At 43.3% G+C, this 12,537-nt stretch overlaps 1 protein-coding gene across 1 annotated transcript in view; it reads right to left on the bottom strand.

The window, feature by feature from the left end:
* The window catches only part of SLC14A2 (solute carrier family 14 member 2), a gene marked incomplete at both ends in the record, with an annotated part of 55,962 nt that extends 44,449 nt beyond the window's left edge, over positions 1–11,513 (bottom strand). Inside the window, 4 exons of the mRNA XM_080919782.1 lie at positions 3,377–3,505; positions 8,211–8,400; positions 9,340–9,520; positions 11,340–11,513. Coding sequence (XP_080775908.1) covers positions 3,377–3,505; positions 8,211–8,400; positions 9,340–9,520; positions 11,340–11,513 — 674 coding nt within the window. The remainder of the gene's footprint in view (positions 1–3,376; positions 3,506–8,210; positions 8,401–9,339; positions 9,521–11,339) is intronic.
* Between the last annotated feature and the right edge of the window lie 1,024 nt (positions 11,514–12,537).

Consider the following 12,537-nt stretch of genomic DNA (forward strand, 5'->3'; position numbering starts at 1 on the left):
TCCTTGGTCTCTGGTCCAGTCCTGGGAAAGAACATGGATTTTGCACACGAATGGAGCTGAATGCAAATCCAGGCTCTTAAAACTTAGAGGCTAAGTGAACAATGCTAAGACACATTTCTCCCAGCCTCAGCTTCCCCTAGAAGGGACTGACCACTCCAGAGACTCGGTACGTCTCTCACCCTCAGAGGCAGCTCAACGACACAGAGAGAACTCCATGACCCGGTCGCACAGCCTGTCTTTAATTAGGGGCCCCCGCTCTCACACGGGCAAACAGGCCTGCCTGAGTTTAACGCGGCAAGCTAGTCCATGCTCGCTTTTCCCTTTGATTCTTTCTGTCTGCATCCCTTTCTGTCTGGGTCAACCACAAGATTTTATTCACTTCGTAAAAAAGGGCTGAGATCTGTTTCATTTTCTAGGCCGTAAAAGCCCACACCCTGCCAGCTTTGTTCCCACACTGCCTCTCTGCCTCCCACAGTTGATGAAGTTGATCGCGGTAGCTCCTCCCCCTGGTCTTAGGTTCTGATCCTTCTCAAGGGCTTTACTGTTAATCATCTTTGTAGTGTACATCCCTTTTTCTTCCAGCTCATCCTTGCCCGGTTGTGATACATGAAGTCCTGTCTACTTTCAAATGCTTTCTGTTTCCCTTGGCGCACCCCTTTCCCATGTCTGCTGTTTCACTGAAGTCCTCCGGGCAAGGGCCGGTGGTCTGTTATCTTGACCGCTCTGCGCCTGTCATTCCTGAACCCCATCTAGTCAGGTATGTGTTCTCAGCTACACCACAGAAATGGCTCCGGTCAAGTTCACTGGATGACATCTCACTTGGCGAGTTTACAGTCACTCCCTTCCTCTTAAATTAAAATCGGAATCAGGCATTACATGGAAATACTTTCTGTGTGGGCTACCACGACATAGAACTTTTTTAGATTACTCTCTGCTTATTTCGTCTCCAGTTCCCTGCCGCGACGTGATCCTCTTTTCTGCCGCACACTTAATTATTAGGATTTGCCTTGGTTCTGACTTGAATCCTGTATCTTTTCAGCCTCCCCCTTTGGGCAGTATTTGCTAGTTCCCTCGATGAAACACCTATATACTTCTGCCTTTCAAATCGACTCCGCCATTCTTATAGATTTCTGTGTCCAGCTGCCATCCTGACACCCTTGCGTCGGAGACTAACACACACTTGTAGACAGAGGTTTTGTTTGCTTCCGGCTCCCTGCTCTGCTCTTAGACTGCTACCTAGCCCATACGCTCAGGCAAGTTATGATGGTGTACTGACTCCTCCTCCCTTTCGTATGACCAGCTGCTCAGAAAGTCTTGCTGCCTTCGTCTCCCTTAAACAGAGAGCAAGCTCAGTTTCTTCTGGAGATATCCATGGCTTTGTCTCTGTGATCGTTTTAGTGAATCTTAGGACTGTGCACCGCGACCACACTTGCTTCATCTAAGCTCAGTCTTCACTGTGTGGGCAGTGACACTATTTAGTTTGGAGTTCACATCATTGCTCTAATCCAAACCTTGACACTGTGTTCCATTTTATTTTTTTACTACAGATGTAACGAAACCCCCCATCTACTCTATTCTCTCTCACTGCTTCATCTCCATCATCCTTAGGGTCTCAAGCCTCTCTGCTCTTGCCTCTATTTCTTGGATCCATCCCACCCCCCATTTGGAGTTTTCTCTCTGAGGCATCCTTCACCCAGGCTGTTAGATGGCACATGACTTCCTGTCATAAAAGTAACAACTCAAGTTTCCCACCTGCAATGGGTTTCTCCCTGACCATCCATGTTTGGAGCCACTTTTACTTTTCCCAAAGTATTAAACACATCCTGAAAGAACTTTTATTTACTAGTTTATAAGTTTACCTCTTATAAACTAGTTAATAAAGAGAAGAAACCCATAAACCAAGAGAACAGCAGTTTCTCCTTAGCCACACGTATCAATAGTCCCTGAGCTCAGTGAATAGTTTCAGGCACTCAGACCTTTGTCTGTTGGGATGAATCATGAAAATAGCAGTGTAATCCCAAGGCTAAATGGACTGGGTTTTAAGGGCTGTATGGATGGGTTAACGAATGAACCAGAATGGAGGCAGTACAGAATTCTACCCAGAGCAGGACCCTGTGTTTTCTACATTTTAATTTGAGAATCGGGGTTGGAGTTACTGAACTCTAAACTCCAATTCAGTGCCATATGGCAGAGAGGCCCTGTGGAGGGGTTTGGATCTATGTCATTATAAAACAAAGCATGCAAATGAGGGTGAGCTCTGTTCCTCCCTGGGGGGACATGTGGGGAGCATTAAGGAAATCCCCCCCCAGAAATGACCATTTTAATTTTTTGTCCCAATGCATCAAGGAAGATAGAAACCCCCAAGAAAAATAAATTGCCCAGAATGCCTAATGCAGTAATTTATTTGCAAGCACCGCAAAAGAGCAATGAAACAGTACTTAAGCTAAATTGAACTAACTGGTTTTAGTAACTCCAGACTTTGAAACCCAAGAAAGACATTTACTTCTTGGAGATGTTAAAAATAAATCACTGTGTCTGATTTATTGCTGAGAAGAGGAATAAATCACCATGTCTGAGAAGCATGGTGAAGCTCCAAGCTGAGAGCATGGTGGTAGAGATGTGCGATGTGAAATGTTGGGGGACACAGGTTCATAAAATATCAGATGTACCATTGGGCATTTTGGACACTTTACTGACCTGCTTTAAATTCAAACAAAATTAAGATCATCTGTGTGAATGGCTAAGTGCACTCTGTGTTCAATGAATATTCGTTCCCCGGCTCTCTTGCCTCTTGAGGAAGCTTTCAACTGACTCCATAGTTCAAAGGCTGTGCTTTGCATACAGACCTCCTGGTCCAAGAAAGCCTTGTGGTCCTACTGTGTGCATTTGCAGAGCAGAAGGCTTAGTTAGGCCACACAGTGGATAATTCCCACGTAGCCTGGAGTTTAATACTGCAGATTCTAGAATCAGAAAGCCATCCTCGAAAAACTCTGAATGTACGACCTAGAATGTGGCTTCTCTAGGCCTCAGTCTTTTATTCTGCAAACTGGGAATAAATAAAATCACATATCACTTAGCACTACTGTGCCTGGTACTTACAAACTATTCAATAAATGCTGGCCTTTATTACTTATGAAGGAAGATTAACGACTCAATAAAACGTGTGTTTTTTTTATACTGTTTCAAAGGATCTCTGGTAATTTATACCTTCACCTAACCCTACTATATTGCTTCTGAAGTCATGAACTTATGGATTTTCATGGTGTCTTGCTAGACAAGAATCATCTATTTATGGAGACACTGGGTTATGCAAATGTGCATGTCTCATCCCAACCCACGGAGCATCTCTGTGAGCAGAAACAGGGAGGTACGTCACCAGGCCATGGATGTGAAGGTCACAGGCAACAGAAGCCACCAGTAGTAGTCTAACTTCTCCGAGAAGACAGCCATCAATAGTCCCACCAGCATCCCGTTGTAACCATGGAGTCCAGAGGAGATGGCCGACCTGGGTTGGAGTAGATGTTATTTTGCATTAACCTTCGATAGTTGAACAAGTTGAACTCTTTCTATTTGACACTCTAGAATCTGTGGGATTTAGATGATTCCTAATAATAGATGGAAAGTGAGACATGCAGTCAAGATGGTGGACTAGATGCCAACTATACGTGGCCCAGTGAGAGAAAAGTGTCAGGGTGCATAGAAAATAAAATATAACCAAAGAGAAAGAGGGGAAATGCTTTGGAGATAAAAAGAGTGTCAGGATAGCAGGGGTTAAGTGGTGGTTCTTGCTGACAATGACCTCTCAGGACAGGGCCAGCAGTAGAGAGGTAATTTCCCGGCTCAGTGGCTTATGCTGGGGGGCCATCTTGTGAGGAAACCCACTGCTTACAACAGAGTGAACTAGGGGGCTATAGACAGAAGGAAACATAATTCAGAAAGTCAGAACAGAATCTGTCCTGGCCCCAGCCCCAGGAGACAGTTGTGTAGTGGGAGGAAGGTGACGCAGCCAACAGGATAGTCAACAGGACTCTCTGAAGGCAGAGGTGTGTTTATGAAAAGGGTCCTTCAACCACACTGTCTGGGAGCATACTAAGTTGACTGAGAATCATTCTGGACTTTGAGTCCACTGTGTGGCTTACTGCCCCAGAGCAGTGTCCTCACATTCTGATGTTCCAGCATAATGTTTTTTTACGTTCTCTGGTCTCACTTCTCTGGTGAGATGACTACTGGTGGGTTTTAGAAGTAAATATATATAGATCTGCTTCTATAGATACTAAGGTGGCAGATGCTTCCAACTTTCAAAATATGTGAAGGCATCCTCCAGCTTTTGAACAACTAGAGCTGGTCAAACCTCAGACCAGAAGATGACAAGAAGTATTAAAGATCAGTGCAGAGACAAGTGAAAAGGGAACTAAGAAAAAAAAAAAAACCCATAACTCAACCAAAGAGTTTGTCCAAAACAACAAGATTGGTCAGCCCTGAGCTAACCCAACCTAGAGAGGAGAGACATGACTCAGAGAGATGGCAGCAGACAGGAAGCTACTGTAAATTCAGTGAAACCAGAGAGAGGCTATAGGATATTTTACAGACTTATATTAAAAGAGAAAGGTATAGAAAATCTGAAAGGAGTAGAAACACTCCTATACACACAACTTATTAATTTAAATCAAGAGAACCTAAGACCTGACACAGGCAATAAAAAGAGTTGAGATTAGAACAGTAATAGAGTCACCGACCCTAACCCTAATACTAACCCTAAACCCTAATCCTAACATTAACCCTCACCCTAACGCTAATACTAACCCTAACCACTAACCTTAACATTAACCCTCACTCTAACCATAATACTAACCCTAACACCTAACCTTAACATTAAGCCTCACCCTAACCCTAATACTAACCCTAACCTTTAACCCTAACATTAATCCTCACCTAACCCTAAACCCTAATCCTAACACTAACATTAACCCTCACCCTAACATTAACCCTCACCCTAACATTAACCCTCACCCTAACATTAACCCTAACCCCTAACCCTAACCCTAATCCTAACACTAACATTAACCCTCACCCCTAACCCCCATCCTCACCCTTAGGTTCAGACTTTCTGAGTAAGTCTGTTACATAGGAATTAGTATAAACAATGGGATTCCTGTGTGCATTTCTGCATCTTTATTTGCATTTGATGTGCTTTTTCTTTGGTTCTTTTTCTTGTTTGCTCGTTTACCTATTCCAATTTATTTGTTTTTTCTTTCTGTACTGCATTGTATCGCACTGAATCATACTCTGCTGTGCTGTGTATGTTGTATTGTATTGAACTGTACTGTACTGTGTTGTGTTGTTTTGTGTTGTATTGAACTGTACAGTTCTGTGTTGTTGTTTTATATTGCACTGTACTGACTGTATTGTACTGTATTATTATATCTTAGATGCCTGTGGATCTGGAGAGGAGGGCAGGAAGGGAGAGACTGGGAGAAGTAGGGGGAGGGAAAACATTGTATGAAAAAATATTTTCAATAGATTTGGGAAAAGTATTGATAAATGGGCCTCATGATTTTGAAAGCTTCTGTACAGAATAAGAAACACCTTAGTGAGGAAGAAGCCCACAGAATTTGGGAAATTAATTTCCATCTCTATATCTGATAGAGGATTAATATCTAGACTATACAAAGAACTAAAACTACAAAACATCAAGAAATTATTCCAATAAAAAGGGATTTACATGTGTGCAATGGCTGGGCTAACTAGAGCCTTCAAAGAGGTCTTAGTAAACACTATACATACATGTGCGTGTATGTTTGTATATATGTATAAATGTATACATATATACCTCATATACATATACACATCACCCTTAATACAAAAAACTTCTTGAACCATAATAAGTTTCTAAAAGTATCTTTCCAAAATGTAGCAAATGTGCACATATAACTCACAGTCACACTGTGATAGATAAATATTTTAAAGAATCATCTAGCAAGAGCGATCGTCTAAAGATAGGCAGGGAGAGGGTCACAGTGACTGTCACCAGAGGATATGGTGCTGTTGTGGTGGACACAGGCACATTGGAGTTTCCTCTGTGAAGAATATTTTTTTTGCATGCACCTTGTTAAACTGAACATTCAAATAGTAGATATAAATGTAATAAAAATGTGCATACACATTAATTACTTAGCAAAAATTAGCTGTTGAGATTTTTTTATCTTTCACCAGATCCACTGCATGAGGAAACTTAGAGGTGGGAGGAATGGGAGGGCAGCTGAGCTGAGCTTCTTCAACTCACACCCAGGGGGCGCTGAATAGTTTAGGGAATGTTGAGACAACCTATGACAAAGCCTGGAGAGTCAGTCAGCTTCTAAAAAATGCTGTTTGTTAGCGTTACTTGATTTCCCACCAGTCAGGTTGCCTCAATTCCTGTTTCTATGCTTCCCTCTTATTGCTTCTGTTTCCCCAAATCTGTGTTGCTCCTCCCACATGATCCTCCCTTCCCCCACATCTGTCATATAACATGCACATCTCTCTATGCTTCCCAATACTCAGAGATGTGAGTCTGTCAGTCTTCATTGAGATTTGCATTATATGCTATCTTTTTATGGCTTATTAATCTTGCCTCCTAAAAGCAGTTTGTAACTTCCTTCAGAAGGAGTATTTCCAGAAGGCTCCATAGCCAAACACTGTGCTGTTGTCATGAGCTAGGGCAGCTTAATTCTGTAGCAATCTCTACTGATCTTCTGAGAGTTGACACTAGAGCAGTTGCCCAGGTCACCAACCCATCATCCACCCATCCATCCATCCATCCATCCATCCATCATCCATCCATCCATCATCCACCCATCCATCCATCCATCCATCCATCCATCTATCATCCATCCATCCATCCATCATCCATCCATCCATCATCCATCCATCCATCCATCATCCATCCATCCATCCATCCATCCATCCATCCATCCATCCACCCATCCATCCATCCATCCATCCATCCATCCATCCATCCATCCATCATCCATCCATCCATCATCCATCCATCCATCCATCCATCATCCATCATCCATCCATCCATCCATCATTCATCCATCCATCATCCATCCATCCATCCATCATCCATCCATCCATCCATCCATCCACCATCCATCCATCCATCCATCATCCATCATCCATCCATCCATCATCCATCCATCCATCCATCATCCATCCATCCATCATCCATCCATCCATCATCCATCCATCCATCCATCATCCATCCATCCATCATCCATCCATCCATCCATCATCCATCATCCATCCATCCATCCATCATTCATCCATCCATCATCCATCCATCCATCCATCATCCATCCATCCATCCATCCATCCACCATCCATCCATCCATCCATCATCCATCATCCATCCATCCATCATCCATCCATCCATCCATCATCCATCCATCCATCCATCCATCCATCCACCATCCATTCATCCATCCATCATCCATCCATCCATCATCCATCCATCCATCCATCATCCATCCATCCATCATCCATCCATCATCCATCCATCCATCCATCATCCATCCATCCATCCATCATCCATCCATCCATCCATCCATCCATCCACCATCCATTCATCCATCCATCATCCATCCATCCATCATCCATCCATCCATCATCCATCCATCCATCCATCATCCATCCATCATCCATCCATCCATTCATCCATCCATCAATCATCTTCTATCTATCTATCTATCATCTATCTATCTATCTATCTATCTATCTATCTATCTATCTATTTTTCAATTTATTATTATTCAAGCCAGACTGTCCTGAGAAGAAGGAGCCATACTTGAGAAAATACCTCATAAGATGTGGATGTAAGCAGGCCTATAGGGTTTAGCTCACTGGAGGCACCACAGCCCTGGCCATGAGGTCCTGTAAGGTATAAGTAATCAGGCTGAACAAACCATGAGAGCAAGCCAGGCAGAAGTTTTCCTTTGTGGCTTCTGCCTCAGCACTTGCCTCAGGTTACTGCCTTGCCTTCCCTAGATGACAGCCTGTAGATAAACCTGTACCTTCCTATGTTGCTTTTGGCCTTGCTGTTGAATCACAGTGAAAGACAAGAAACTAAGACAGGGCATGTAGGTGGCTGATAGGATACGGTTGGCTGAGCACTGAATAAAACACCTCACCTGCCTGCTACATCATACAAGAGGCCCATAGGGAGCACTTACCTGTCCTGGCTCAAGGCAAGGGCGGCCAAGGTTGAGACCACTGACCCGAGTGTCCCAGTAATTGTCCACCAGGGATTCTGAATCAGGAGCCCTATGAAGATGATGAGCCCACTAAGGGGGTTGTTGACAAACATCACCTGAGCTGCTCCCCGCAGTACCCAGTCTAGGAACTGGAGGACCAGGGGTTTATCTGCAAGAGACAGATGGAGCCATCAGCACGGTACAGCTTGTGTATTAGACCACTGGTTGGCATAGAAACTCAGGCGCACAGGGATGTACCAGCCAGAGTATTTCTCTTTATTCAGCCTGGCTTGGGGTGGGAGTGTGAAGGGGTTGGGAGTGGGTGTTGGCACCCAGCCCAAGGCTCTGAGTGGCCTAGCAATTGGTCTACAGTGGGTGGTAGTTTTTGCCATACAGACTGAGGGACCATGCTGAGACTAATTTAAAGCAGTTCCAGCCATTGGCTTGGTTGGCAAGGAGCATTCCATGGGAAATTTATTGGTCCAAGGGAAGAAGCAGGGAGGGAGGTAAACTCTCTCTTTGTGTAGTGCCGTGTGACACAGTTGAAGGCTGGTATCTGAGCAGCAAAGAAAGTAGCTTCAAGAAAGGATGTTGGAAAAGAAATTGTTAGAGCCCAGCTGTGAAAATCATTATTGAATTGGGGCCTAGAAGAAGCCAGGTGTAGGAGAGGGGACATGCGTTCTGCCTCCTCCAGTTTGGTTTCCAGGACAACCATGCTGGTGGGGGGCAAGTAGGGACTGATGGTGAGAGTGTGGTGTTTGCTAAAGCATTCAAGTTCAGAAAGAGGTTAAAAGGAAAGAACCCTGGAGCTTAGAGAGGGTGATGCTGATCTTTTCTTGGCCCATAATAGGTATTACAAATGACCGTGGAACAAATGGGAGCACAGTCATGCAGCTATTTGGGAAATGGCTGGTATGTTACTACTTTGTTTGCTCTCTATTGATTCCACACAGGGATGAATGATTGGCGAAGGACTCAAAATTAATGAAATGTATCAATTATAAAAGAGAATGGCAGGCTAATTGGGTATACGACCACCTGGGGTCAGCTCAGCTTCCCTTTGCCAGGTCAATCCTTGCCTGTCCCTTGCTTCTCCCTGGACACGTACCTTTCAGCCAGTTCTTGCATTCTTTCATGTCACCAGTAAGATAGTTCACAGCGTTGAAGAGGCTGAAGCCTCCCCGGCCTGCAGAAGCCCGGCGGGGCACCTCGCTCTCTCTCCGTTTATTCCTTTCGCTGGGTTTTTCTATCTTCACTATGTGGCTGTCTTCATCCGATGATCGGAGATCCTTCATGGGAAAGACAGGAGAAAATACCAAATAATATGCCTTCCACCTATTGTTCTTTCTTTGAGACAGGGTCTCCTTTGTAGCCCAGGCTGTTCTTGAACTCTGTATAGCTCCAGCTGTACATCTCTTCCTTACTCTGTCTTCTGACTGCTGGGGTTATAAGTACTTAACCCCAAACATGGCTTCAAATGATATGTCATTTTGATAGTTGGGGCATTTGGGAACAGAGGGCATTGGTCAGGATTCTTGATTGAGATATGGGACCATGAGACAAAAGATGAGACTCTGATTGTCTAAAGCTGTACCCCATTGTAAACCCGCCCTTCCCGAGACGATTAAAGGTTCTACACAATAGGTTTTCTTAATGATTTGTGGCATGGATTCCTTTGGGTAGTTTGATGATGCCTATAAATGTCTTTCCATAATAAATATTCAGAAATGTACAAAACAAAAATAAGTAAATAAAAATTATATTGAAAGGCAGTGATTATTGCATTCAAAACAACCGTAGTCCCTAGATAAACATGTATTTAATGGCAATAAAATTTAAATCAGTGATGGGCAGTTATGTGGGACCTCCTCATTCCAACCCAGGACTGTTCTGTAAGGCTATCTCAGATCCCAAGCCCACCACAAGTTCAATTATGGCTTTTCCTGTTGAGAAGTTTACTGTAACCTTTTTCCCGAGTCCTGCTGCCCCTCCTCATCTGTGAGCTGTGTCCCCAGCAAGCCCAGCCCAGCCAACTTCTTACTTCCAAATCTTCCTGTGAAACTCCAAGTTCTGGGCAATCTGGTTCATGGTGGTTTGAATGGCTATCTCAGCTACTACTAACATGTCTGATTCGATGCATGTATTAGTCACAATTGAAGTAAATGAAGTCCATTGGATGTTAGCAAATACAATGATGGGTTATCTCCCTCATCCCAGTTCATCTGCTCCTCAATTTCATATGTGAACCTCTTGGTCAAGACTTCTTTCTCTAAAGCTGTGCTTTTCAGTATGGTAGCTCATAAGACAGGGAGCTCCCGAACACTTGGAAAGTGGCTGTTTTAAGATAAACTAAGAAGAGATGAAAAATTCCTGAGCTTGATAAAGGACATCTACCAAAGGCCTATGAGTGACACATCACATGACAGTGAAAGATTAGAAATCTCTCTCTCTAAGATCAAACACAAAGCAAGGGTGTCTGCTTTTGCCATGGCTACTCACCATTGTGCTTGAGCAGAGGCAAACAGGCAAGGAAAGAGAGCAAAGGTAATAAAATGTAAAGAAAATGGTTAGACACGGATTGCATCTCTATTTGCAGATGGCATGTCTTTTTGTATAGAAAATTCTTAAGGCATCTGCAAAGTTCTTACTAGAGATATAAATAAGTCTATAAAAGTTTAAGACCAAATCAAATTTATTTTTATGTCCTGGCATTCAAATTCCTAAAATTAACATTAAGAAAACAATTTTATTCATGATAGCATAAAAAAGTTGAACCTATTTGTGGATGAATTTGACCAAGGGTGTGTAAATGTTGCTCATTGAGAACAACAAACATCACTGAGAGAAAATAATGGTCAAAATGAATGAAAAAATATCCAGGCTCATGGACTGGAAAAGTTAATCTTATTACAATAGAAATCTTTCTCAATGTATCTACAGAGCTCATATAATTCCCATCAAAACCCAAGTCATCTTCTTTTTTTTCTGTAATAATGGAAAATTTGATCCTCAAATTCATATGAAAATGCCTCAGCATTGAAATCATCTTCCACCACCTTGGTCTCCGACTCCCCACTTAAAAAGCATCCTAGTGGGACAGGAGCTCACCTTTTCCTCTGGCATTTCCAGCAGGGGAAGGGCTGGGTGTGTATCCTGGGAGCTTGAAGGCCAGGTAGGGCTGCTTAGCTCTGACTCATACAATTTATATCTGCTGGAAAGAGGCTCTGGCAAGAGAGGGCTGCTGTTGCTGTCAGACATCTCCTTCAGGGGGTTGTCGCTCATCTGTCATATGACTGCTAAGAGAGATTTGGAAAGAACAGATGAATTGGGGTGTGCATGAGGGACCTGGCTAAGGTTAGACCAACACATGAGAAGACATGGCACATGACCTAGAGGGACAGGCAGAGGCATACGTGGGTATGCGTGTATATCTTTTTGTTTTTTTTAAATGAGACAGAATCTTGTGTCCCCCAGGCTGACCTTGATTTTGGCCAAGCATGACCTTGGACTTGTAATCCTCCTGTTTCTACGCTTTGGGTTCTAAGATGATAGAGCATGAGCCAGCGTTTAGAGCTTGCTAGTGAAACAGTCTACCAGCTGAACTATATCTCCAGACCCAGGTAGGACTTCACGTGCCTATAGGCAGTGCTGCCAGTGGGTCTTGAGGCCAGTCCTTCCCTCCATAACAGTGTAATCCTTAAGGTACCCCCATTCTTCCATGCCAAGAATAAAGTCCTTTAGTTGTTGTTGTAAAAATGTTCCTGACCACCTAGGCAGTCTCTTTTCTTTTTATCATATATATATATATATATATATATTCTCTACCATTCATGTTTCCCATTGTGCTATCTCAATGTGATAGTCAGTTAGAAACTTATTTTTACCATGGTAAATGCAAATAGAATCCAGCACTAGTTGGGGGCATCTAAAAGAAACTCATTTTCTATGTTGCTAGGGAAACCATGTTGTTTCATTTGGTGTCTAATCCCCGCTCTTTCTTCTGTATCTGCTGGGACTGTTCTTGTCTCTCTCCTCTTGTCTTTCCTCAGAGTGACATATAGGTACAAAGCCCTGGTATATTCTATTGGAAGCTGTGTACAACCAGGATGAGGGTCCTTTCCTTTCCATGTGGGCCTCCTTTCTCCGTCATGGCTAAGGCCAGGGTTTGTGCTATGACTTGCTCCAGGAATGTGCTTTGCTGGAGGCTCCTAGTTTCTCTTTTCATTTCCCTGGCTCTGGTAAGACTATGCCTCATTCTCCCACTAAATTATTCTAGCCCTTCTTTGGCATTTTCCACCATATAAAT

This window comes from Micromys minutus (assembly GCF_963924665.1).
Source record: "Micromys minutus genome assembly, chromosome: 8".
Lineage (NCBI taxonomy): Eukaryota > Metazoa > Chordata > Mammalia > Rodentia > Muridae > Micromys > Micromys minutus.